At 38.8% G+C, this 27,532-nt stretch overlaps 2 protein-coding genes across 6 annotated transcripts; one reads left to right on the top strand and one right to left on the bottom strand.

The window, feature by feature from the left end:
- Positions 1-84: 84 nt before the first annotated feature.
- On the bottom strand, positions 85-9,283 carry bfsp1 (beaded filament structural protein 1). The gene is made up of 8 exons (XM_008322452.3): positions 8,229-9,283; positions 7,318-7,378; positions 7,098-7,193; positions 5,317-5,409; positions 4,631-4,726; positions 3,541-3,761; positions 1,709-1,800; positions 85-1,496 (listed from the first exon to the last, which is right to left on the bottom strand). The coding sequence occupies exons 1-8, from the start codon at positions 8,582-8,584 to the stop codon at positions 577-579; spliced, it is 1,935 nt and encodes a 644-aa protein (XP_008320674.1). The 5' UTR covers positions 8,585-9,283; the 3' UTR covers positions 85-576.
- prokr1b (prokineticin receptor 1b) lies at positions 1,823-18,483 on the top strand. Of its 5 annotated transcripts, none has more exons than XM_025060962.1 (6): positions 3,537-3,673; positions 7,140-7,227; positions 11,828-11,875; positions 13,077-13,255; positions 14,476-15,042; positions 17,376-18,483. In XM_025060962.1, the coding sequence occupies exons 5-6, from the start codon at positions 14,579-14,581 to the stop codon at positions 18,079-18,081; spliced, it is 1,170 nt and encodes a 389-aa protein (XP_024916730.1). In that variant the 5' UTR covers positions 3,537-3,673; positions 7,140-7,227; positions 11,828-11,875; positions 13,077-13,255; positions 14,476-14,578; the 3' UTR covers positions 18,082-18,483. The 5 variants fall into 5 exon arrangements, 4 of the variants coding, with proteins under 4 accessions (XP_024916730.1, XP_024916729.1, XP_008320673.1 ...); XM_025060961.1 differs by having other exon boundaries at positions 7,140-7,250; XM_008322451.3 differs by having other exon boundaries at positions 7,140-7,250; positions 11,828-13,255.
- Positions 18,484-27,532: the final 9,049 nt, after the last annotated feature.

Raw genomic sequence — 27,532 nt, 5'->3', positions numbered from 1 at the left:
GGTGTGTGAGACGTGTCATTGAACCACAGCAGCAGCAGCATTTAAATGCCAATTGTTTTTATTGTTCCAAATATCAGCAAGCAAATTGTTACACAGCAAAATTGTGATGAGAGCAGGCAGTGGCATCGACGTGAAGAAATTAAACTGCGGGGGTTGATTATTTTAATCGAGTTCTTCTTTTGTTACCAGGGTGATTCAAAACGTTAGATGAGACAGATGCTGTAATTTATTTATTTGAAAAAGTACAATTTTAATAACCAAAAGTGTTAACACAGACTTTAGGACTCTATCGTTGTCGAATGTTGAGCTACGCTCACTGCTTTTTCCAACCCTCGGAAATGTTATTATCAGATCTAGTTGTTTTCAGTTTCATTTTTCAAACAATAGAAAATAGTAAATATGGGAAAAAAAATCAAATGTAAAAATATTTGTCAAAGCAGAAGGAAGCCCAAAACACTGGCCCTTTCAACATTCTCTTGGGAGTTTCATTATTCATTAAGTAAAATTTTGGTCATTACTATTGAATCTGTTAGCGACATTGTTAGTGTTTCACCGAGTCGTAACTTTCTGCTGGTTTCACTGTTTCTTCTTGCGAGACTTCTCAATCGTAGTCTCCACAACCATGGACGTCTCCTCGTACCTTTTCATGTCAGGACCTTTGGTGAACTTCTCTACAGACTCCATCATTTTCACCTTCTCGTAGCTCAACGGAGCTCCGTTAAGGCCGCCGGAGCTGGTGCTTGTGCTGAAACTGGAGCTTGAGCTTGTACCGGAAGGCAGACTTGGGGTGGGATCCTTTGAGTCGAAGCTTGGGTCCATGATCGGAGGGGTGTGGCGTGACTCTTTAGAAGGAATCTCCTCGCTCTTGTGCTTATTTTTACCTCCTGTCTCCTTGTCTCTTGCACCCTTATTACCCTGCTTAGCCCCTCCATTAATGGGCAAAGTTGGGTCCAGAGACTTCTGGTCGCCCATGGGCGGAGGTGGTGGAGGAGAGGGTGTGGTGTGTCCGTAAGGCTGATACGGAGCCACCATTCCATCTCTGATAGTGACATAAACGTGGCCGCCCGATGGAGTGGATGTGTAGAAACAAGGGTCGGAATAGCTGCTATCGCCGCTAACAAGGACGTAGCGACCCTTGGTGTAGAAGTCAGCCGGTGGTTCAGGCCTCCTGTACCTCCTCATTCTGTCTCTGACGATGTTGCGAAGGGTGTCAAACGCTCGGCTGATCTGCGCTCCATCTGGAACGTCTTGCGGAGACATTCCGGAGAGGACAGGCCTCTGATCTTGCTTCTTCACCCTCTCCTTGTCCACTTTCTCAGACAGGGTAACTTTTCTTTCTTCCTCTTGACCTTCCCCATGAGCTCCTCCTCTCCTCCCATCGAGGCCACTTCCATTTGCATCGTTTGTGCTCTGCTCTTTCTTTTTCAGGATCCTTTTTGCCAGATTCTTCTGGCGAGGCTTGATGCTGGTAATGTCTTGGAGAGCGTGGGTGATATCTGAGCAAACATGGAGCCAAAATAAACCCGATAAGCCAGGGAAAGAAAACACTGTGCAAACTAGAGTCGGGGTTCAAGAAAATCAAGACACTCACTAAACTGAGTGTCTAAGAGACAGTAGCACAGATGCCAACAATAGCAGCTTGATTGTATTTGCTTCTAATAGTTATTCTAAATTGAAGGCAGCTGTGACATGCTAATGGTACCCTTACCTCTCATTCCGCTCGATGTAGTCGGTGTGTGAGTGTAGTGGCAATTAGCGCTGAACATGGAAATTGGAGTACCAAGGATTGCTGAATTTAACCTGCAGGAACAAAAGCAGCAACCAAAATGAAACGTCTTCGACAGCCAGAGCAGCTTCACATTACTAAATAAACAATTTAGTCATGATTCGCATTATTGAAAAAAGAAGATAATAGCTAAAGGTTAAAACACCAGAGTGAACCCAATGTGAAAACAATTTTGATACTTCTTTTCCAGGCGATTGTGTTGTCGCACATTGCCATCTGGTGGCGGTTATTGTACACTACATTTGTTTAAACCCTAGTTACTGCCTAAATGACTTCCAATCAGAGGTGGTAGTTGACGTACATTTAATAGTACATGTAGTAGTTTTGGGACTAGGTAATTGACACTTAAGTACATTTTGACTCAAGTATTTTATTTCTCTACATTGTAAAACAACGTGTTACTGAGTAAAAATTAAATGCGCAAAAAAAAAAAACAACCCCAAAACAATCTGCAATAACTGAAAAGAAATTTGGCGGCGTGCATTTCCAACTATTGTAGCCAGATAACGTTGCCTAAGAGACGGACTCTCGCCTGTCGTTGGAGGATGGCAGGTGCTGAACAGGAAGTTGATTTTGAATGCCAAGCAGGGAGCACCTGTGGAGCCGAGGACTCAGAAAGAGAATTAAATCGTTGGCCATATCTCAACTAGCTCTTAGTTTTCAAATAACTTTATCGTGCAGAATGTGCCTGCCTCGGCGGACGGAGCTGTCGCTGTCGAAACTTCCACGTCAAACCTGCCAAAGCGTGTGGCGGTAAGTAGAGTATCTGTGTTTTTGTCTGTGTATCTCAAACGCTATGTTTTTTGTTTGGTTAAAACTTTTTCCGTTAAGCAAAATGTGGCCTCGTTATATCAATTATTTCACCTAGCTTAGCTTCCATGCTGATTTATATCAATTATTTCACCTAGCTTAGCCTCCAACTAACGCTTCAGTGGAGTAGCCCAGTTTAAGTGAATCGCCAGAGCACAGCCAGAAATAATACGAGTGTATGATAGTAATTGCACTTATTCTCTAATGAAGCCATTTTAATTCATGTATAATAGACTAGCTGGTTTGTTGTTCGCGGGTTAGCGCTACGCACTTTAAAAACTAACTGCTCAAACTAAACTGGAGCTTTCAGTGTAGCAGGGCACTTCATTTAATTTCTTTATACTAGCAGTCAGTGTGCTCGTTTGTCAGTTAGGACAATTGATATTATTCTTTAGTCAGTCATTTGTATTTAAGTGGGCTTTAGTGGCTTGAATTTTTAGTGTAAGCGTTCAAATAGATAAAAGAATTCTCAACTTATATCACTGGCATTTGAACTGTTAAAAATAACTAGTTGCAAATTAGATGCATGACTCGTCCAATTTGCATCAAGTAATTCAAAGTAACTAAGTAACTTTCTCAAAGTAATTCAAGTTTATTTTTTACTTTCACTCAAGTAGAATTTTGAGTGGAATTTAAGCATAGTAAAATACTTTTTATCCACCTCTGCTTCCAATATTTATCACCAATATTCATTTAAATAAAAGTGAATTGTAGATTGAAATATAGAAGATATTGGTCAATGTTATACTTAATAACAGGAAATGGGAAAATAAAACAATAAAACATGTACCTAATATCTTATATAATATACTATTTATGTATATATATATATATATGGTGGGATGTAATTATATACAGTTTATGTATGTGTGTATGTGCAGTTATGATATAAGATTTCATCATTTCCACTTGGATGTTTTGTCAACCAGAAGAACTCAGCCTACCTGCTGCCCTCGTTCTCAATGATCCTCTTGTAATTCTCCAGTTCGTTTTTGAGCGACGTCTGGTGCGTGGCCAGGTGTCGGCATTCACAGATGAACTTCTCCAGGGACCTCTCGGCTTCCTCGATCTCCTTTCGTAAGGATTCTATTTTCTCATTGTACATCTGGATCTCACTATCGTACCTGTCCTCTGTGTTTTTAAAGGTTTGCTCTAACATCATTGTCTGCCAGAAAGGAAGAAGGGACAAAGTTTAGCTTATTCAGCTAATTATGTGTTGAAATTTAATGCTCAAATAAGTGGTTGTGTAAAGTTTAATGATATACTATTTTCTGGCATATGTACTGCAATACAAGAAATGCCAACGTATTTAATTTTAAGTGTATTCTTAAAATAAAATATCTAGTAAATCATGGCAATTAACATAGGTGGAGATCATTTCATTCATAGCCATGATTTTTAATATTTTTTTGGTATGTAAAAAGCTGTTTTTATCATTTTAATGTTAGCTAGTGTCCAGCAGGGGGTGCTCACGATGTTCTGCACTGAGGGGAGATCTGATTCCACTATGTTTTCTAACATAATTAAGCAAGAAAATTATTTTCATAAAAAAAATCAGTTGTCATAAGTTGTATACGACCAACCTTAGAAAGAATATTAACAAATAAGTATTAGAAGGTGGGGAACTCATGACTAAAAGTGTAGGAAAACAATTAATAAATAAAATTAACATAAAAATGTAAAACAATTTACATTAATACGAAATAAAACTGTTAAAAATGTAAAACAATTTACATTAATATGAAATAAAACCACTTACTTTCAACTGATGTGTGTTCTGCTATAGTCATAAAAACTATTAAACGAATTAAATAATTATTATAAAATATTATTTAAAAAAAGATAAAAAAAATAGGGTCAATAAGAAAATGAACAGATCTCTGAATATAAATGTATATATACATATATGTAAATCTAATGTATTTCTCACTAGCTAGCTATAACTGTTACTCTTTTGAAAATGTATTTTGAGTTGTCAATGTAAGAAACAAGTAATTCACGGAGACTTGTTGTCATAGTGACCATGTACACCACCTCAGTCTGTAGGCGTTGTTTCTGAGCCTGAAGCTGACAAAGGGTGCTCTTGTATTCCTCCAACTGACTCTGAAGCTCCGGCACCGTCCTCTGCACCTGTACATGTAAACACGTAATTACAAATTTTATTCTTATTGTGGCACAAATATATATACATGCTATTTTAATTAATAGGAATATTGGAATGTCATATATATGTATATATATTTATGTATGTTAAGCTACATAATACTGGATAGAGATAAATGAGGAATTCTTAAGAAACCATACGCAAACAATTTTGTTCATCTACTCCCATCGACTCATTTGACTACTTTTAGATTTTTGTTTTCTTTGTATTTTATACTACAAATATACTTGGTTCCAGAATATGAGTGATCACACTTTCAGACTAAACAACACCATTATAGATAAAATGATGGAAATAATATAGACACATGATGGATGGGAAAAAAAATGAGCATGCAGGGCCAATCTTTGTGACATTTGCTTCAAAGGGTGACATTCAATCATATTTACACTGCCAACATGTCTCCAGTTCTGTTAGATAGTGTGTCTTGTAGAGCCACTGGGCAGTAACCTCATCAACCCTGCACACATATCGAGGTGTGACACATGCAAACACCATCCGGAACGCAAACACACCAGCACATAAGCACACACTCTGACCACATTAGTGACCTCACCTCAGAGATGCCCACTGACCCATCAAGAATAGGCGGAATCGTTTGGTGGATTTGATGCAGAACGTCCACGTACGTCTGGATCTCTGCAAGGTTCTGCAGCAATCATTTATAGGAGGAAGAATATAATATACACAATATATTGCATCCTAGTAATGTAACCCGTAACATATTATGACATTTAAAGTAATATATTTTCATTGCTTAGACAAAGGTTTCCTCTCAGCCCAACATCTTTTAATATCATGACTGTGGAATAATAAACACTTTCTTTTTCTCTCCCCTGCCCTACCAGCCAGCTAACATATAAATGAATCAAGTGTATTGTTTGCCCCCTAAGCCACAACTGGCATTTATTTGTCTCTGTTGTGATGTAGCCTAGTCTCGTACAGCGCTAAACAGCTGAGCCTAAATTAGCCAACTGTCCACCTGCATAGCTACTAGACGCTGGACAAAATCAATAATTGATATAACGTGATGACCACCGCACAACTAATTTGGGGAGAATTTGATTCATTGGTAGAGCATGTGAAGCTATGAGTATACTTAAGCTCCCTGTCCCTGTCTCCTTTGTCCCAAGAAGTACCTATTCATACTGCTGGTCTCTTTTCATTTACCAATTGCAATAGAATGCCTAGAAAGGAAAGGCTGCCTGGAGAAGCAGCTCTCTGCCCTCCAGGATAAGCAGCCAAGGAGGATGAGGAGGCTGGCGTACCTCCTCAACCCATTAATATTTTGTTGTTTAAAAAAAAAAAAAAAATCTCACACTGCTATAATAAAACAGCCCCAAAAGGTTCCTCTTATTACGTGCCCCCAAAATGGGGTTTGGTTACGTATGGTATGTTGCCAACATAGCAGCGTTTTTCAACTTTTCACCTAATTTGTGGTGCTATATGTGGAAGAAGCCACAGACATTTTTGCCCTTCATTACGGCTCCCAAGGTTTAGTCCGACTCTTCTGATTCTTCTGTTTTCACGTCCTAGATTATAGGGGGCAGGTGGCCCTATGGGTAAAGTGTAATTTTTTTCCTACTCGCTCTTCATAGATAAGGAATTCTTACTAAAGATTCAGGTTTGAAACGATACGACACTGGGCACCTGTGTCAAAACATATCTCTGGGATCTCAAAAGCTCGAAGCATGACATTGACCTTCCAAGTGTCAAATCTGTAAATACAGTACAGGATGTGGAGTAAACAGCTACCGTACCATAAGGCACAAAAATACACTCTAGCATCTCTAGCATCAGCGTTTAGCATTTACTTGCCCGGAACATCGTTCCCTCGATATGAATTGAATTCGTATGATCTGCGATAACACATTTGACACTGGGAAGCTCGTCAAAAAATACATTTGCTAAAACTATAATTTGTAATTCGTGTGCAGCAGAGATTCAGACCGTGACGACCAAAGTAAATGATTATGATGACATGAGAATATTCCCCCGAGAGCTGTGGCCTAGAAATGGTTTTTAACATACAATCGATACATTTATCTTAAAATATTAGATTCTGTGAAATACCAAGACTAAAAACTCGACTTTTCTGAATTTATCATGCTTAATTACGATGACAATTAGTCAAATTAAATGGGTTCTTTTAGTAATCTTTATCACGCCACTGATTTGATTCTGTTCAAATAGATTCTGGTTTAAATAGAGTTTTACCTCTAGACTTCCCAAACAGCAATTACCTAACCTAAAATGTTAGGTAATTACGTTGTTAGCCTTTAACATTTTGATTACTACTGCTCTCAAATGATTTTTTTCGTATTTAGGGACTCTGACCTTCTTTTGTCTATCGCTGATGAAATTGATGTCGTCCTGCAGGAACTGCGACTGGATCTGGTACTCCAGGTTTCTGAGGAGAGCATTGTCAGCCTCCTGTGAAGAAAGAGGGGAAGAAAGGATCGAAGAGGTGAGACGCAGAGACTTTGAAAGGTTAGTCTTTACATCGTTACATTACACGACGATAATTTCATGATATTTAATGATATTCGGTTCAAACCTGGTTTAATTCTTCCAGTGTGCTACGTAGCCCTTCTTGGTAATCACATTCATTTTTATATCTGGGGAAAAAAAAAAAAAAAAGAAGTTCATGTGATTATACCAAACACGCCCAGGAGTCACAACAATAAAAACCATGCTGTTCATGCAAAATTATACGTTTTAAAAGACAGTATCTCTGCTCCTTCCTGTGATTATACCAAACACGCCCAGGAGTTACAACAATAAAAACAATGCTGTTCATGCAAAAAATCCATTAAACGTTCTAAAAGACAGTATCTCTGCTCCTTCACGTCAACATCGTCCCAGTGGGTCAGCTGCTAAAACAAAGCAAATTAAGTCTGGTTAAGGCCGTCTCTCTTCACCAGCTGATAAAACCTCCGTCCTTTAACATCGTAAGGAGGCTTTTCTACTGTGGACCGATGTGATTACATGATTCATCTTCGGTCTTTGTCGAGACGTCGTCTCTTCTCATCAGGTTCACGTTATTAACATGTCTCTCAAACACTTGATTTAGTCAATTTTATGAATTTCAGACAGACGATTATAAAGTCCATGTGTCTGTCTTCCCTGTATGTATTAATAGTCATATAAACTGGAGAAGCCACAGTATACATGGTAATACATTCAGGTAAAGGTAAAGGTTAACATTAAGTGGTTGCAACAAGACTTGTAGGCCAGGATTGTAAATGAAAAAAAGAAATCCTGTCCTTTTTAAGGATCTTCGACAAGTATTCGTTGAGAGCGTCCTAGGTTTGATTCCTACAGGAACCACAAGCTTGACAATGTCCTCCCTGTGAGTCACTTTGGCTGAAAGTCTAGATGTCTAGATGTTATGTAATGTAATCATTTCTGATGACTTTGACCTCTGAGGGTTAAGCAAAAAAAACCAATGACGGCTCACTCTCTTACTTGTCTGTTAATTCATCCAACAGGCAGCAGGCGTCCTTCAGCTCTTGCTCCAACTCGGCATGTTCCGAGGAGAGCTCTCTGATGTGCTGTCTGTTGACTCTAATCTGCTCCGTGAAGGCGTCCTCCCAGCCACTTGTCTCCTCAAGGCGCTGTAATGCCTCCAATTGCTTGCGAAACACAGCGTTGCGCTGCTCCAGGACTCGTGCCCTGTTGATGTACTGCGAAAAGCGGGAATTGAGCCCCTGAAGGCTCTGAGTGGCCGAGACGCTAGATGACTCTTGGGGTTCCTCATCTGTCACATCTGTGCGTTCATACTTCTCCTTGCGCACTTCGTGCAGGTAGCTGGTCCTAAACATGGTGGTACACGGCTCCCCTTCCGGGCGGATGGTGTCTCTCGAGGGCTTTAAGCTTTCAGCACCTCTATGGTGTGAATGTCCGGATGCTCACCCTTAGCGTCTCATTCTACACTGAAAGCTACACGGCGCTGGCTGCTGCCGAAATATGCCCCCAAACCTCATGTGGCCGTGACAGTGCATTTTTCCCAGGTCGGGGACCTTCCACGGAGTATTGTTGCTTTTGTGGCAGAGATTTCAAAGGCTTTGCTCTGAACAAAGCGCAGCACAAACACAAATGTTTGACTGGGCCTGGAAACCACTGGGCTGTCGTGCACTGAATGTGTGCCTCTCAGTCAGCTGCTTTCTTTAACTACTTTCTGTTGTGTTGTGTAGCACTCGCTGTACTCGCTTCGAAAACAACAACGAACGTTCCCAGCCTCGTGTCCCAGTAAACACTGCAGGAAATGTTCGAGCGACATTTTCTCTCTGAGACTAGATTAGATTCATGTTTTTGCTCATTTCTTTCATATGCAAGTGGCACTATTAAGGCAAATAGGGTTGGTTAGGGCAAGTAAGTACCGTGTTGAGGGAACGTGATTCCTTTTGAAAACGTTCAGCTATTGCTATTTCCCCACGATGCCTCAGCCAAGTATATTCCTTCCTCTTAATAAGCAACTCTGATAGCACTTAACTCCGGCCTTGTTTATCTTCATGTCTACGTACGGGGCGCTATCAGTCATTGTTTCGGTGCATACATTAAATATGAGCGTGAGTCATGTATGAATTACTCCTACAGTGTTCGGCTCTAACACTCTATTAAATGAACAGAACACACATACAGTTTATATATGTAGTATATATATATATATATATTTATATATATATATATATATATATACACCCTGCTTTCAGCTTTTTATTTCAAAAATGTATACTGGAAATAATCATTTATTTACACGTCTGTATTAGGTGGAAAAATACCACTTTGAAAGAAACACTCCAATCTGTTATTTTTTAAATGTTCTTTATCTCACACTCCCCCTACTGGCACCACACTTTGGGAATCTCTGCACTAATACATAGCAATATTAATACAGCAAACCTTTCTGTAACACAAATCATTTAGAGCATATGCGGCAAACTCAAGGCCTGGGGGCCAAATGCGGTCTGCCAAGCCATTTTGTGCGGCCCGCTATGTTGTGTTATATCTTTACGTATTATTTTTGACAATTTCCCATTATTCGCTTCCATAGTGTAGTGGTTGTCCTGCCTGCTTACATGTAGAAGGTTCTGGGTTTGAGTCCCAGAGGAACCACATACTCCGCACCTTTCTTGGTTAGCCTGTAGCAAGAGGTCCGCTGTTAACGCGACAATTTCCCCAGTGTGGAATCGCTAGTGTAATGATCTGGAAAATGTGAATCGTTGGACACGCTTTGTTTAAACACGTTCAAACGAACCAATGAAGGCCTCTGGTGTACAACACATTTGTGATGCGGTGCTAAATTAGCCGTTAAAGGAGGCGAGCAGTTGATAAGGCTGTAAAACGTTGTGATCAAAAAATGAAACACAAATGTCTGCGTCATCACATAAAAGCCAGTGGACAATTATAATTATGTAGAACTAGCTCAAATGGGGTTTTACGGATGTAAATTACCATTATAAATAACATAGAACGCACCGTTGTTGACAGATAAAAAAGCACCGTCACGACGAGAGAGCCAACGTTTTGCCACCACAGGCTCCAGGTCATATATTAGGATGGATTTTGTTTCAAAGCCACTTGTTCTACTGAACACGGTCACCAATAAATCGTCTCACTCAGCAGCTGGTAACCTTTTCACAGGCTTTCTAAATACCAGGTTTTTGTGCATATTCTTCACGTACCGGGAGCTAACGCCGCCACTGACGTCTCTTCTATCTATATTCATTGTTACGAGCGACAATAAATCTGACGCCTGCTGAGATTACAGGGTTGTCTGGTTGGAAATGGAAGTGTGGTGGGTATTAGCTCTTCAGTCCTCATGGGCTACAGCACGGCCCTACATGTAAAGCTCCAACTATATAAGGGTAATAAAAACATATGAGAATTCAATACGTCTAATGCATCCAGTGATAGTTTTTTTTTTTTTAAGAAATCAATATTGTTTTGTTTTTTTCTAGCACCCGCACTGGAACAACAATAAAGCAGCTGCTGACAAGTCACTGTCGCAGCCACCAGGATCAATGGCAGCAGATAGCTATCAAAATAAAAAATGGCTCCTCACACGTAATCAGTGCAGCTGTCTGTACTTGTTCATCAAATATTTGTGACGGTTGATGGACTCGGGCGGTGCAGGACTGCATTCTGTATCCGTTCAAGGCGAACGGTTGAACGGTCGGTTCAGTCACAGTAATTAATTAGTCTTACAGTTACAGTTACAGGCCTAATTAAAGCACAGCAGTTGAGTATAAATGCAACCGTTATTTTGAAACATGCCTATTAGTGGTTGGGGGTTTAGTGTGGAAAACTATGACAACTAATGACCATGACTCGCTGCATCAGGCTGACAAGTGACATTTCACATGTTTATATCACATGTTTTTGCAGGCATGATATATAAAAAAAAAATCCATATAAACACAGAACAAATGAAAAGTCAAAATCGTTTTCTTTCAAGCACTAGTTAAACCAGAAACTTTATCTCATGCCCCTGACATTAGAGGGGTGGTCAGTATCTAATAAGGGATTTGGAACAGCAAGTAAAACCAGTTATTCAAGGTTAAATTTTTTTTTTTTAACTGACTGAGCTCTGCATTCATGCCGATTTAAAAACCTGAAATAGACCAGTATTTTCAAGATTTTCTGGTCATGTCCGAGGCAGACACCAGACCTTGAGGTGTTGTACCACTGGCTTAAATTCATTGAATCCTAAGGATAATTGTCATATACGCACGATTGGGGTGTGAATCACGTCCTCTGGTGTAGCACAGATGGGTAAATATATATATATATATATATATATATATATATATATATCATGTGCTGTAGATGCATACAGCACTGTCAAAACATTAGAAATAATGCAAGTAACCATGACTCTCTGTATTCCCCTGACCAACAGAAAAATGTAAATTTCCTCCATCCATCTTCAGCACAAAAGCGTAACGCGAGGAGACACGGCGCTGAATATGTCAGACCTGAACACGTGCTTTTTTTATTTAACAAGCCTTTTGGCTCAATGTTTCAAATCACTTTCCTTTTTTTTTTTTTTTTTCTGTCCCCAGTGAGTGCCTCGTCTCTCAGGCTGGCTTCTAACCTCTGCACTGCGCTATGTAAGTACATTACACAGCCATGATCCAACAAACTGAGTTTCCCCTTTTAGGGAACATCAATGCGATAAATGAAATGGCCAGAACAATGAAAACTGAGATCAACTGCGGACTAATTGCATGTGAGAATGTCACCTTGCCCCCATTGATGTGCTTCTGTGTTCTGTCTGAACAGAATGGGAAATGGGAAAGGTTACGACCCTCTAACTTAATCTCCATCCTGTGCAGGGTTTTTTTTTCTAGACATCAATTTACCTGGTGAACTCTATTGTCTTGCTTATATAAATGCACCCTCCCCCTCTCCACACGGCCACACTAGCGTATTATTACTTTTTATTTCTCATTTGCAATATCTTTGATTTAAGCCATTTATTACATTTTTTTTTTTTTTTTTTTTGGTGAACCACTTTGACTTTTGGTCATTCCATTAAAATCTTTAATTTTTATTTTTTTTCAAATATGGTCGAATAAGGTTTGTGTCAATATATTATTAAATGACATTGAGTTTATGTCAGTACGAAGGTCAATTCGATCATAAAACAAATAATCAAACACCTCCTGATTTGTATTCATATTAGGAATATATTAATTAATATTCTTAACATGAGCTGCTATTGCACTGGCAGAAGTCAGATTAAGTCATTGACATAATATTAATATATAATATGAAGTATAATGAATATTAAGTACTATATAAATATATTAAATGTAAATATTAATATTCCACTCGAACGGTGCTTGAGTTGTTAGGGCTCTTGCTTTTACAGTTGAAAAAAATAACTGTTTAACTGGAGTGTGTGTGTATGTGTGTTTGTGTGAATGAATGGTTGTTTGTCTCTAATATGCCTAATGACTTCTGCGATTGGCTCCAACTCCCCCGTGATCCTGAAGACTATTAACCAGCAGAAAAAAAATAAACAAACTTTAAAAAACAAAACTTTGGATCCCCCATGTGTCACATTTACTAAAAACTCATCATATAATTCCTGTAATGACCTCCCGTACCACTAGAGGTCCACGTACCCCAGTTGGGAAACAAATCATCTTGACTGTGAAAAGTGGTTCTGCCTCATTAGGACTAGAATTTGATATGAAATCCTAAATGAGAACAATGGAAAACCAATCACAAGTCAGCGACGTATTAAAGAACGCACGCACACACACCGAGCCACTTGTTTCCTCGGTCTTCGTCTGTTGTCTAAAGGAGAGATAATTAGGAGAGGAGACGAGGGGAGAGGAGAGGAGACGAGAGGAGGGGGATAGGAGAGGAGAGCAGACCAGTGAGGGCAGATGCGCGCAGCTGTTGTGTCGTCCACACTTACATGGAAACCACCGCGTTTTCACGGATTGCCACGAGGACAGAACAACTACATTCATTTTCAGGTAGGTTTCATGTCATTTTTTTTTTATTATTGGAATTTATCTTCAACAATACCATAATAACGCAACGAGAGTGTCAATTTCTTCAAACAAGAATATCCATGTGCAAAGTGTGTTGTGCAACAGATGTAAATATGTTTCTGCCTGTATAAATACCTGGAGTTGTTTAGTTTTTTTTACTAAAGTGTAACACTGTCAGAACAAAATGAGACCATTCACTCCTCACCCACTAAGAAAGTCTTTGTCTCTAAACAAATGTTTCCACAAAGGCAGTGTGGCTCACACACAAAAACAGGCTACTTCCCTGTTTAAATGTCAATTTAAATTCATAGACTGTTTTTGTCCTCCTCATGAGAGAAAAGCATAAAAAGCTCAGTGGCTTGAATGAGCCTGTTGTGATTTCACAAATAACAGCCAAAGATCTTTTATTCTGTGACCCACCACATACAGAGTGTAATATAGATAGATAGATCGAACGATCGATCGATCGATAGATAGACATTTACAGCATACCATAGAATTCTATATATCGTGTGTATATACACAGTATATCTATATATACAATGTAAATATAGATATGCTGAATATATATATATAAAAATATATATATGGGTATATGTATCTATATCTATACATATATGTGTGCATGTGTATAAATATATAGAGAGACACACATACCTTAATATATGTCTTAATTAAGGTGTCTGAATTTGTCATTGAATCCACATACTAATTGCTGGTGCACTCTGAGGTAGACGTAGAAGCTGTGCACAAGCTATGAGTTTTAAATAACAGAAAATGCTGCTCACACTGTGTTTAATGTATAAAATATATGGTGGAAAAACCAATATGATTATGTTTTATTTTTTATTATATACCTTGATAGAACTAGTGTTTCCCTGTAATCTGTGCTTCTTTGTCTGTGGTGAGTAAAGCTGCTGTTTTTCTTTTTTTTTAAGATGATAGGTTGCGTTGCCTGTGAGTTTGATGGTGGACCTAATTAGCCACTCATTCAGTGTTCGATTGTCTCGCCGAGCTCACTTTCTTCTGACGTCTTCAGTTGACAGTCGCATCCATCCAGTCTAGTATTACGGAGATCGTTCTCAAACATCTTCCATAAGAAGATCAATTTTTTTTTTTTTTGCCAGCATTTATCGTTTAACATTGAGCACTGTTTTAATCACCTATTGATTAAATGATGACTATTTGCATTTCATCTTCAGCTGGACTCATATTTAATGAAGAAGGCAGGACTATCTGTTACCAATCTCTCTAATTAAATTCTACACTGGCCGTCGCTATCATAACGACGACATCGTGTCAAACATGTCGGACCCCAACATCAGCAGCACGGTCGCAGCGCGCACAGAGATGCAGGACGGCCATCTGCCTGGTACGATGGATCAGTATGTGGATTACGACATGGACTACGGCATCCCTGCTGATGACATCCCAGACACTACACAAGGTCAGGCCTTCTACGTGGCCACCATTGTTATCGGCGCGGTGCTCGTTTGCATCATGCTCGTCTGTGGTTTGGGAAACTTCATATTCATCGCCACTTTGACGCGCTACAAAAAGCTCCGCAACCTCACCAACCTGCTTATTGCCAACCTGGCCATATCGGACTTCATTGTGGCAGTGGTATGCTGCCCGTTTCTGGTGGACTACTACGTGGTGAAACAGCTCTCCTGGAGCCACGGATTGTTGTTGTGCGCCTCTGTCAACTACTTGCGGGCCGTGTCACTCTACGTCTCCACAAATGCGTTGCTGGCCATTGCTATTGACCGGTGAGTCACTTCAGGATTCTATTCTTCCAAATGACATAAAAGCTTCTTCTCCTCCTATTTTTTCCTCCATTTAAAATGCAATGTCGATATTGACTTCACTGTATCACTGCTGCATGCTAAAACACAATGCAGGAGTAATGAGTTCCTGGGGAATGTTCAGCAGTACCAGCGCTGGTCTGTTCAGCATGCAACAGGTCTCCATCCACCTATCAAGTGTTCTAAAACAAGACAGATTGTACTCAATCCAGAAACTGTTGGTTTCAGAGCAAGTGCTTTGGAGCCTTTTTTGGCTCCTCTTTTAGCCAAGACCTGAGGCAGAGCTTTTACATTGGCTGGAACAAAATACAAACCAGGCCTGAATGCATCAGTGTTATACTAAAATTATAGCAAATATAGCACTACGTATAATGCTTCTTGCAAGTGTAAAAATTAAATGTGAATTACCTTGTAGTTAAAGATTACATTGACAACATCTGTACGGGAAAATCAAACAAACAGATATTTAATATAAGCAGTTTAGATGCAACAGCTAATTGACACCACAAAGCCTTCAGATGAGCTTACAAGGTAAACAATACGACACACACAGGGAACAGCCAGTTCATGTAGCTGATGAAGGTAATACGAGAAAATGCAGTTTATGCCACACGGCAGCTTGTACTATACAGATGGACACTAGGTGTTGCTGTAGCATCTGACCCAAGCAAGTGCCTTTCTGAAAGTTAGTTTCATTTTTAGGTATTTTTTTTTTTTACAATCAATTAATTTTTGCTTGATAGCATGTAATAATAATAATGCCCTAAAATGCCCCTCCCTCCTCTTCCTCTGTCAACGTGAGCTGTTCCTCCTTCCTATTTTGATCATAAAAATCTTAAAAGCAGTGCATTACTTATTACAACTACACAAAGTGGTTTGGCTTTGAACTCAATCAGACATGAAGCCATATTAGCTAATTCTGTTATTTTGTACAAACCATAAGTTATTTCTATGTCACAAAACTTGCAGTGTGATCTTGTATTCACCGTAATAGGCCACTATTCAAACTTTGATTCGATTGTCTGCGGACCACAGTTATGACCCCAAAATGTCCCGTACACAAAACTGATTGATTTCCCCTCCATGTACACATGATGACATTGATGGCAAATGTGCGTTGTTCATCAGCTGTGGGCTGACATCAGTGCATGGACGCGGTGTGTTGTAGTGACCTGGTGGATGGGTGGATGTTCGTCAGTCTAACTCCACGCTGACATCAGTGCATGGACGCGGTGTGTGGTAGTGACCTGTGCTGGTCATGTCCTAGTAGCTGGTTGTACATCCATTGCCTACAGATAATCATATATTTATAATTGGTGGATGTTCGTCAGTCTAACTCCACTTTTTAATTACCAAAAGCGCCTGAAGATATAACAATAAATTGCATCCATATGTCCGGATTGAATACTTCATTTTCTCTCAACAGTTCTGGACCAGCTCCAGTCTAGTGTTGCTTCAGTTTATATAGTATATGTATTAACTGTTTTGCGCATTAAGTAGCTTATATTAGTATTTATTTATTTGTCTGTTACCATGCTGGGCATCTAACTGGTTACGTATTATGGTCATGAATGAAGATTTGCATGATCGCGTCAACAAAATGCTTCAACATATTCAACATTTTTACACACACAAGGCTGTTGATTGCTACACCAGTGACCCCTCGTTGCGGAGGCACAGTTGAAACAGTATAGATTATCACTTTATCACCGAGAGACTCGGCTCGGAAGGACATATTAATCATCTTTGAGCCATCAGATTCGACAACACTGATTGGATGGATCTTGTGTCAGCAACAGGTCAGCAGTAGGCATGTCAAAATGGCACGCTGTGGTACATTTTAATCACGCACAAGTTAGTCTTGTTTATTTTTAAAATTATTCATCCTTTATTTAGCCAATTTATTTTTTATTCTCTTTTTTATTACTCATGTTAACATATTTTAATTTTTTTTTTTTTACCAAAATCTTGAATTTAATGGAAGAGGATTGGAACAGATAAAAGAACAGGTAAAAAGACTGAAAAAGAGAGAGACCCAGAGCTGCTTAAAAAAAAAACATTTGTGTCTTTCTTCAATTCCTGCTACTATATAAGCATTGTGTTCAGCTAAACAGACATGTTTTTACACTTATTTACAAAATAGTTTTTCTATTAAAAGACAGGGATAAAAATTCTACCTGTACTTCATACAGTAAATGTGCTTGATGTCAGGATTAAAACCATATTTCACTCAAATGATTTGACCTTGTTGATTCTCCACATCTCCCTATGTCAAATATATCTGTTTTTTTTTTCAGGTATATGGCTATAGTTCATCCTCTCCGACCTCGTATGAAGTACCAAACTGCCTACTGGCTGATGACAGGAGTCTGGATTGTTCCAATTCTGATTTCAATTCCCTCTGCCTATTTTGCATCTGCGACAACGTACCCTCAAGGGGGCACTACACCCACCATTCACAAAGTCTTCTGTGCCCAGATCTGGCCTGTCGAGAAGCAGGTTTACTACCGTTCCTACTTCTTGATTGTTTTTGCCGTCGAGTTCGTCGGGCCGGTGATCGTCATGGCGATGTGCTATGCGCAAATCTCAAGAGAGCTTTGGTTCAAGAACGTCCCGGGTTTTCAAACAGAGCAGATAAGAAAGAGGCTGCGTCATCGCCGTAAGACCGTGATGGTCCTCATCGGGATATTGACGGCATATATCTTGTGTTGGGCGCCGTATTACGGCTACGCCATCCTGCGGGACTTCCACCCAACGTTGATCTCCCGGCAGAAGAATTCGTTGGTGGCTTTTTACATCATTGAGTGCATCGCCATGAGCAACAGCATGATCAACACCTTTTGCTTTGTCAGTGTCAAAAACAACACGGTGAAGAACTTGAAGAAAATCGTGCTGCTGCACTGGAGGTCAACGTATGCCCCCAGTAAGACTTTGGATGAAATAGACGTGAGGACCTTCACCATGCCTGTGATCGAGGAAACGGAATGTATTCACCTTAGGTGAGGAACGGAACGTGCGTTAAAGTGAATTCAGACATAGATGAAGAAACGGAGGACATAGAAGAGACGCATTACATTCCTGTCCGTTTTGAAAAAGTATTTTAAAAAGCTTGAAACTAACAAAATCTTAAGGTCCACAGCTGAGCTTAACTGACTTTCATGTGTAGCAAATGGCCCCCGAGTGTGTGTTTTAATGTGAAATTATTAGTGTGATGTGTCAAATGTTTTAAAAGACTTGAAAATAACTGCTACTAATTTACGCTTGGCCACCTACTGGACATGAGGGTGTTTTTATTATCTGTAATTTTGTGGTTGAACAACAGTATTGAGGCCAATGTCTGTATGCGATGACCTTGTTATTTAACTTTTGTGTGTACTGTGTTGTTTGTAGAGTGCCATAAAATTGTATATTTAACTTTTGTGTGTACTGTGTTGTATATGCTGTCTGTAGAGTGCCATAAAATTGTGTATTATAGAGTACTGTGTGTATTTATACAATATTCCATCTATATTTAGGACTCGTTTTACCTGCCTTTTTCACATTTAAATGTAAAAAAAAAAATTCACATTCAGACCCTTGCAGATCTTATGCTCATAAAACATGATGCTAAAAAAGATGACTCCGACTTGTTATTTGTATGTCGTCTTGCATCTTCCAACGTAGTGTACCCACAACATTCTACTGCGCTGTGGACAGGGTTAACATCCGACATGTCACATATACTCCAGTAATATCACCTGACCAATACTATCGGCCAGATATTAGCATAATTACATAACATCTGTAAGAACCCTCATCCGTTTTTCATCTGACAATGAAGACCCCGATTAGGCAATAACCTTTCTGCCTCATTAGCCTCATTCCGAGTATCTCAATTAGCAATTCAACAATTAGCTCTGTCATGTTTCTCACATATGGAGTCATTCCACTCATGTTTAGTATGCAAACAACTGGTGAAGCCTGTCACATTTTATGCTAATTTCAGCACTGTGGAATGTTTGTTAATTATTATTTATTAACAAAGTCTGTGCCTGGTTTTCGCAATGATTCTACAAACCCTGAAGTGTCAGTGAATACAAACAATTCTACCAGTGTTTTAAAGAGTTGCAGCGGACCGGTAAATAGAACTGAGAGCAAAGAGAATGGATAGCATAGGAAGGTGCACTTTGATTGTTGATAATATTATGAGCTGTTGCTTTTTATTGTGGAGAGAAAAAAAAGAATAGTTCCTTTAAGTCTAAAACCAGGCGAGGGCAAACTACGGCCCGGGGGCCGGATGTGGCCCGTTTTGCTTTTTGATCCGGCCCACCAAACTTGTCCTAATTATATAATTAATTTAAATTATCATTATACTTAAGATTGGATTTTTCTCTTATCATTGTTAGTATTGTGTTCGTCATGACGACAGGCCACTGGTTGCATGTCACTGTACCTTTGGAGGCGATTGGACACTTTGGATTAGTTAATTTTCTCTACTGTCTGGATCTTTTCATCATTTATACCTGCCACGAATTACTGGAGTCAGTACAGGCTGCGTTTGAAACAGCTCTCGTTTGGAAAATTATGCTTAAATGAATTTCTGTTTGGGCACAAATGGTGAACTTCACATGTTCATTTTTGGTTCTAAAGATTTAAACAACACCCAATTTTCTGTGTCCTGTGCCTCCCTCACCCTGTCTTTGTTGGCTCATTGTTGCTTGTAGCTCTGGCTGTGTGTGTAGTTGTGTTCTTGCTCATGTTTGCTCCAGGTTCTTGTCTTTTTGGAGAACAGCAGCTGTGGATATAGATTAGTTTCACTCTAAAGTTGACCTCATCCCTCTGTTTAAAAAAAAACGTCTCTTAGGACCTACGTTGGCTTCTTGGACGTGCTGCAAGTGTAAGACTTTCTGAATTCACTCCATTTGAAATGCGTCGTGAACGGGCTGTTTATCCACAGTCCCTGGAAGGGAAAGAAAATAATCTTTTTAACCACACTCCTCCATTCCAGGAAGCAACGAAGGTACAAATGGTAGATGTTGCCCTGAGCCAGCATGTTCAATAGACAAACAGTCATCAGTGCAGTGCTGTTGAGGCCACATTTGTGGATAGCAATTTAATGTGATATTTTTTTTTACTTCTTTCTAACCTCAAATGGCCCACAGCTCTGTGGTCGAAGGGGCATCCTTTGACAGGAAATCATTGGCTTTTCAGGAATAATGATTGCGTTTTCAGGTTTACTTTTACTCTCATTGGAGAACAATTGGATCAATAGTCATCCTTTAACACCATAAATAAATAACCGTCCGATGACCTTTGTGCTGTGCAGTCCGTAAAGTTCAGCACTTGCGTTATTTGTAAGCGTCCTGTTCAGCCAAATGTTTATACTGTTATAAACAGTTGCCATTTGCACCGGATATGTGTGACATTTCAGTGCTTGCTGTCGAAGTGCAGACAGACTATAATGGCAAATGTAATTTTGCAAACAATGGGTTTGCATTGACTTTACAACTTGGCTTACTTTTTATTTATTTTGGGGGTGGAGTGAATGTATTTACAGTTTAAATGTTATTGTTAAATGCTTTAGAAATTCTAGGCGTTAGATGTGTTCTTCACACGGCACTAGATGGTATTGTTGGGCTGCAATTATTATATTCTATGACGCTAACTCTTGCAACAAGTTAATAGAATGAATGTGATTTTCCCCTTTTCCTAACTCTTGCAACAAGTTAATAGAATGTGATTTTCCCCCTTTTTTCTGCCTTGAGCTGTTCTCTTCTCCCTCTCTTCACCTTTCAACCTCTCTCTCTCATTCACACACACACAACCACTGCCCTGATGACGCAATTTATGACGCTCTCGTCATGACAACAGGACGCCGAGGTTCCTCTCTTCCTCCAAATCTCAACAGCGGACTTGTCGCTTAACACGCATGCGCACATTACCAAAACAATGTTCTGCGTGTGCGGCTCCCGGAAATGGTAGATAAGCAGTGTAAACGTTAGCGCTTGGAAACTGCCAGGTATATCTTATTAGGTAGTAAATTATAGCCATATATGTTGTTTATCCGAAATATATGTACCGCGGCAGTACAGCTCGCTAAGGTGAAAACACGCTGAATTTGCGCTTTTTGTAAAAAAAGAAAAATGGCTGCAAATGTTTTAAGTAATTGGTAATTTAGCACAGATTACTACGCCGCTGAGTGAGTGTGCTAACCAGAGTTAACGGTGAGGTAAGGTAAGTTAGCACGCACGTACAGAGACAAACGTTGGTTCTCCGGCACAATTTCTGATTTATTACAATTGCATTTATGTGTCGAGGTTCACAGCCCCACCATGGAAAAAAAGTGGGAGGACATTTTCAACTATTTATCCCATGGGACATACCCACCGGAGATGAAAAGAGGACAGAGGCAGTCGCTCAGAAAATACTCCGCCAAATTCAGCGTTGAAGGTTAGCATTTTGGTTCAAAAGCACAACAGTATTCCCAACTAGAGTCCCGGTGACGTGTTTGTATTTTATGATACCATACAGGTGAGATACTTTACTTTGGCCATGTCATTCGAAGAAGAGTTATAAAGACAAAAGATGAGGCCAAGAGTATTTTTGAGGAATTCCACACTTCACCCACCGGAGGACACACGGGTATATTAAAAACAAGAACTGCTCTGTGTTCTAGGTTCTACTGGTACGGCATGACAGCAGACATTAAGAAATGGGTACGTGGTCTTTCCTGTTAGTAGCCTCTTCATTAAGTACACTAAGTGCGCCATTTTATCTGTAAACCTGTAAAACTGTACTGTTGTTTTTAAAGGTGTCTGGTTGTGACAGGTGTCAAAAGTATGAACAGGCTTTGGGAACAGTTGAAAAAACAGATTGCCCTAAGGTCAACGTTGCAAAACATTATTTTTTATATATATGTAATGTATTTGTCTGAAGCATTCGTGCAGTGTAATGTAATAATGTTGTCATTTACTGACAGGCGTCTGGTGTGTGGGATGTTGTTGTGATCGACTTCACAGGCCCACTCCCTAAAACCTCCTCTGGCTTTCAGTACATTTTAACAGCCACGGACTGTTTTTCCAAGTGGGTGGAGGCCTTCCCTCAGAGCTCGGAGTCTGCAGCCGAGGTGTCAAAAAACCTGTGTACGCTCATATACAGATACGGCTGTCCTCGGTGCATATTGTCACGAAAGAAGCAGGACTTTGTAAATGAAGTAAGTGTAACTTTTCATCTCAGTTGTTTTTTTTTTGTTTTTTTGCAAACTACACGGTAAGAATTTTCAAAAGTTGCATTTTCCTATTATATCTTATTATAGAGAAATATCACTGATAGTTAGGCAATGCCATGTTGATCTTCAAGCCTGAAACCCCTCTCTGCCTCCCCTCTAAAATTTCTGCCGTTCACAGCTGAAGAACAACATAGTTCTCTTTGAACCTGCTTTGTCAAATTAAATGCGGGATTTCAAAGGGAAAAATGAAGTAAACAGAGTGAAATCATTGCATCACTGTTTGTTGGCTGTGCAGGTTTTTGTTTCAGGCCGCTCTGAAAACTTGACCCCAAAAAGCTTCTTGATATACATATGTGCAGTATGTGAGTTTAAACATTCAGAAAAGTGGTGTTGTCTCAGCATTTGTTGTTTTACAATGGGAATTCCTCAAGTTCTGAAATGTAGTTTGGTTTGACCTTCTACAAAATGTAACTGTCATTTTTCTTTTTATGTCCCTCTTTGAGGTTAACATGAAACTTGTTCAAATGCTGTCAATCGGAGAGACTACGATTGTCGCACATCACGTACAACCAAATGTTTTCGTGGAGAAGATTAACGACTATAGCGCATTTGAAAAGCTGGTAAATGAGCAGCAGGAGAATTGGGACCAACACCTCGATGAGAGGCTGTTTACACTGCGATCCACCACTCAAACCATCAACCAGTATTCTCCATTTTTTTTAATGTATGGAAGAGACGCAAGATTCTTCTTCTGAAAAGCCTGTCATATGTAAGTATTTGTCTTGTTGTCTGTCTCTCTCTATATATACTATAACTATAAACTATAAATATATATATATATATATAAAGTTCAAATATACTTGGTTAAAAAAAAACTAAATGTTACATTGTATATATGTGAAAAATTCTACAGACTTAAATGTTTTGACACAAGTGTAAAAAAATGTGGGGGAAAAAATGGTTCGATTTTCTATATTTCAACAAGTTGTTGTTGGTCTTTTGTTTTCTACAGCGTTTGTTTTGTTGACCTCAAATTTCCGATTGTTCGCCTCGTTCTGTTTTCCTCATGCAGAAGTGCTTCGTTACGATAATGTAGAAACTTCCAAGACATTTCAAAAAGTACTCGGGTGTATTTCAAAATATTTCAACACGTGAAGTTTCAATCCTAGCAGTATACTAGTTAATCTAAATTACTGATATATTGACCATACCATTCCTACATATGCATATGTGTATATTTGTGCGTATTTGTAGACACAAGAGCATAAGCTTTCATTTTGTACAACTGTGAAAAAAGAAAATGTTACAATACTGATAAAGAAAACAAGAGTATTATTATGTACAGGTAGAACAATTCAGTGTTCTCCCACTGGGTGGCGTACGTCTTCACATATATTAGATGTTTTTCTATTTATCTATGGTTCTGCTTGTTAAGGCTGTTTAGTTTTTTTTAATTATTATTGGAGCCGAGTGTTTCTTACTGCCTGAAATGACAAGAAGACAATATTTGGTATTACAGTTTAAACTTGAACAGTTTTTTTTTTACATCTGTTTTGCGCTGCATCATGGGATTTTTCGAGTATAAAAAACATGGCATAGCTTAAAAAGAAATCTGACAAAATCTCCATACACATTTAAAATCCAGAAGGATTCAAATGAAGGACGTCTCACTTGCAGGGTGACCTAAGACCTCGAAATATTTCTTACTGAAAACCTGTCAACAGCAACACGACAAAAATCCACTTTAGAGTAAAGATCATTCACATCTGTCAACATCAAAAGGAAACTGAGGTGTGTTTACCATCATAAAAAGATTTTTTGATTCTGTGTGAAGCCGGTACAGTACATTACTTTGAGTCCCCCTTCAGCCAAAACTGTTGATTTTTTTAATAGGTTTAGAAGGATTTAAATACATTTCCAATTTTACAGCTACCACTTCACAAACATGGCCTTGATAATACTGTAGACTGAAGCACTTCCATTCTCAACGTCACGTACCCTCTAAGTCCGAGTGCTTGTCTTAGGCTACACCAATCGTCTTTTGGGTTCATCTACCAATACCGATACCTCCCCCACCCCAATTTAAATACCTGGTAATATTCTTTTTTTTTTATCTAGACAAAACACTGTATGACTTTCTGGCACTAGCATTCTGCATACAAACCCCTGATTATTAAAATAGATTATTAAAATAAACTGCAATGCTGCCATCTAGTGGCTTTCACCTTCATATACAGTCATTCTTCCCCCAAATCTATTTTTAGGGCACACGTAATTTGGCCAAACCCTGTTATCGTGTTTTCGTAATCGGAAGAAAAATTGATAATGATAATGATTCTTACAGATATTGCATAATTACAGTATGCTAATATCGGGGCGAAAACATCGGTTGGGTGATTTTATCGGTCATCCTTACTTATTATATAAATTAAATTGAAACCAATGTTTTATTATGTTCACTCAAAACTGTAAATGATTAGTATGATCCTGGTTTTTTTAACTTGTTTTTACACCCGACTGCACTGGTCTACGTGTTGCGAGCTGCGCTATTGCCGCACAAAACCAATGTTTTTCTCCAGTGCCACAGCCTCAGTCCTCAGTGTAATAGAAAATTAAGTGTTCTGCTCTGTTGGCTTTGGAAATAGCTTCCCCTCCCAGGGATGAGACACATTAGGAGATGTTCTCTTCTCTTAAGTGTTCTCTCTCTCTCTCTCTCTCGCTCTCTCCCTGTTTGTTTCCATCTCTGTCTGTGTTTTTGTCTGCCTAATGCAGTGGTTCCCAAAGGTAGGGGCGGACCCCCTTTGGTGGTGTAGAATTACTGTGCGGTGCGGGGTGCATCTGGCAGGCCTATTATTTATTCTTTCCACTTGTGCCACACTGGGAAAAATTCACTGTATTTTAATCTTACAAAAGGGACATGACTGGAGAGTGCTCTTGCCTCGCAGCAGGGATTCAGGGAAGTGTAGTGCAGGCTGCCACTAGGGGGTGTCATGGCAATTAGGAGTTTTTTATTTTTTTTGTGGGATTTTTCCTTTACGAAATTAAAAAAATCTAAAAATTGACATTTTCATTAATAAATATAATACATAAATATCTGGTAGACGACGGGTCCTTTAAAAAAAGAAAATGTCTGCTTTATTTAAACCATACTCTGGTAACACGCGGTTGTTCATTAAAATCGGGAGGCGGGGTTTATGTGCATGTTTTCAGCCGCCGAGTTACTGAACGAATACATGTAGACGTCGTTTTCCTGGTAAATATCCTCCAATTATACTCACCAGGACCCTTCGCAGCAATAACGACCCCACTATTCGAGGCGCGGAGAAGGAAATGTGCTCGTATAATACTAGCCATTGAGTCTTTATGGTTGAGGAAACAAGAGAATGTGAAAATGGCAAAAATGAAAAATAGCTGAGAAAAAAAAAAAAACCCAAACCTATTTGTATTTAATTCTAGTCGATGAGAATTCAAACTGGGCCTGTGAAAGATGTCAGTGGGAGGAAGTCGTGCATTTGGATAACATCAGCACGAAGGCGAAAACTATAGGAGCAAGCACAGCAGATGGTGTTTTATAAAGTCTAACACCATTCATAGGGTTTTAGTTTTGTTAACCTGGCGGCTCCGGGAACTATTGATCCTTCTCATAATTACTTTGTGGGAGTTATTCAAACATAAATGAGTACGTATTTTAGGTTTTGTTTAGTTCTTTTGTATGTTTTTATATTAATATTGGTAATATGCTGCTGTCCTCCGCAGTTGCTACGCTACGTGCTGTAGGCAATTATGTCACTAAATGTAAACAGAAGTCTCTGAAATGACCCAGAAAATGCATCAACTCAAAAAAAGGTATAACAGAAATGCTTCAGGATAGAAGTCTAATTAGAGGACGTCATTAGAGGGGAAAAAAAAAAAAATCTGATTCTTTGTTCCCGTATGATATCACTTTAATAAATAGCTGGTTAACTTGCGAATTAGATTTTTTTTTTTTTTTTTTTTTTTTTTTTACAGTAGTTCTATGCCAAATTATGTTAGCTTTTGTTTTACATTTTATATATATGTGCATATGTGTATATATGTGTATATATATGTATATATATACACATATATTTAATGTTAATATATTCTCTTCTAGTATTAAAAAAATTGTCAAATGTAATTAGAGATAAGAGAGATGCTACTACTAACTACTATTTTACAATTTATTAGGTTGATTTCCCAGTACGGTTTGCACTTTAACAAATCTGACCATTTGGTAGTATTAATGTATGGTACATCTGCTTCTTGTTCTTATTATCTTATGACATATGAACTTGATCCATAAAATTACAGAAAGACTGCAATTTACAATGGCCTTGGATTTTAAGGATGTTCTGAACAGTTATGTTTGTCTCCAAAGCTAAAAAAAAAAAAAAACTACATTATGATCCATTAATTTTCCACCTGCCATTCATCTTAAGGTCTGTGCAGGGGTCTAAGGTCTGTCACCGACCTCAGCAGTCGTTGAGTGAGCGTGGGCAGTTCTTCAGTCCTTTTAAAGTGGACAGTCGACCTCATCTCCACATCTATGGAGCATGGAGTACCTGGGGAAACAAAAACCCCACGCAGACATACAGAGAACACAATCACCGCACTCATAGTCCCTCAGGTTCCTTTTAGCGTTGAACAAACAAAACTTCCCACTGTAAGACAAGGGCATCAATTATTGATGATTATTACAAAAAGAATCTTAGAATCATTATAATAATGGACTGAGGGTTTACAAAGACTAAAACAAGCATACTACATACTACAAATACATTGTAACATGCATGAGAGACAACTATTAAAGCCTAGTACGCATTTCAGGACTGATAAAAACCCCAACTCATATTGTGTACATATATCACGGGGTGTCAAACATATGTCCCATGGTCCATAACTGGCCCGCTATGGGGTTTATTTCAGCCCGCTTGATAGATTTTGAAAGAAAATAAATACATGTTCATGATGTGTTGTATAATTATATTTCATTAAATATGAAGATTTACTAATATACTTTTTGGGATGAAAAAGTTTGGACTTATTAGTTATAGGTAATTATGTGATGATTGTACATATACAATCATGATTATATATATGTATATATATGTATGTGTATATATATATGTATGTGTGTGTATATATATATATATACGTATGTGTGTATATATATGTATGTGTGTATATATATATGTATGTGTATATATATGTATGTGTATATATATATGT

The sequence above is a fragment of the Cynoglossus semilaevis genome, chromosome 12 (genome assembly GCF_000523025.1).
Source record: "Cynoglossus semilaevis isolate Cse_v1.0 chromosome 12, Cse_v1.0, whole genome shotgun sequence".
Lineage (NCBI taxonomy): Eukaryota > Metazoa > Chordata > Actinopteri > Pleuronectiformes > Cynoglossidae > Cynoglossus > Cynoglossus semilaevis.
The sequence above is the reverse complement of the archived record's forward strand: the minus strand, read 5'-3'. Positions and strand labels throughout refer to the sequence as shown.

What these genes read in the sequence shown, in the direction of transcription:
- bfsp1 (XM_008322452.3), bottom strand. Translation starts at nt 8,584, where the DNA reads ATGTTTAGGACCAGCTACCTGCACGAAGTGCGCAAGGAGAAGTATGAA. An exon ending in CACTGGAAGAATTAAACCAG is followed by an intron (nt 7,194 to 7,317) that starts GTTTGAACCGAA and finishes CTTTCTTCACAG; the next exon opens with GAGGCTGACAATGCTCTCCT. An exon ending in TCAGCGATAGACAAAAGAAG is followed by an intron (nt 5,410 to 7,097) that starts GTCAGAGTCCCT and finishes TGATTGCTGCAG; the next exon opens with AACCTTGCAGAGATCCAGAC.
- prokr1b (XM_025060962.1), top strand. Translation starts at nt 14,579, where the DNA reads ATGTCGGACCCCAACATCAGCAGCACGGTCGCAGCGCGCACAGAGATG. An exon ending in CTGGCCATTGCTATTGACCG is followed by an intron (nt 15,043 to 17,375) that starts GTGAGTCACTTC and finishes TTTTTTTTTCAG; the next exon opens with GTATATGGCTATAGTTCATC.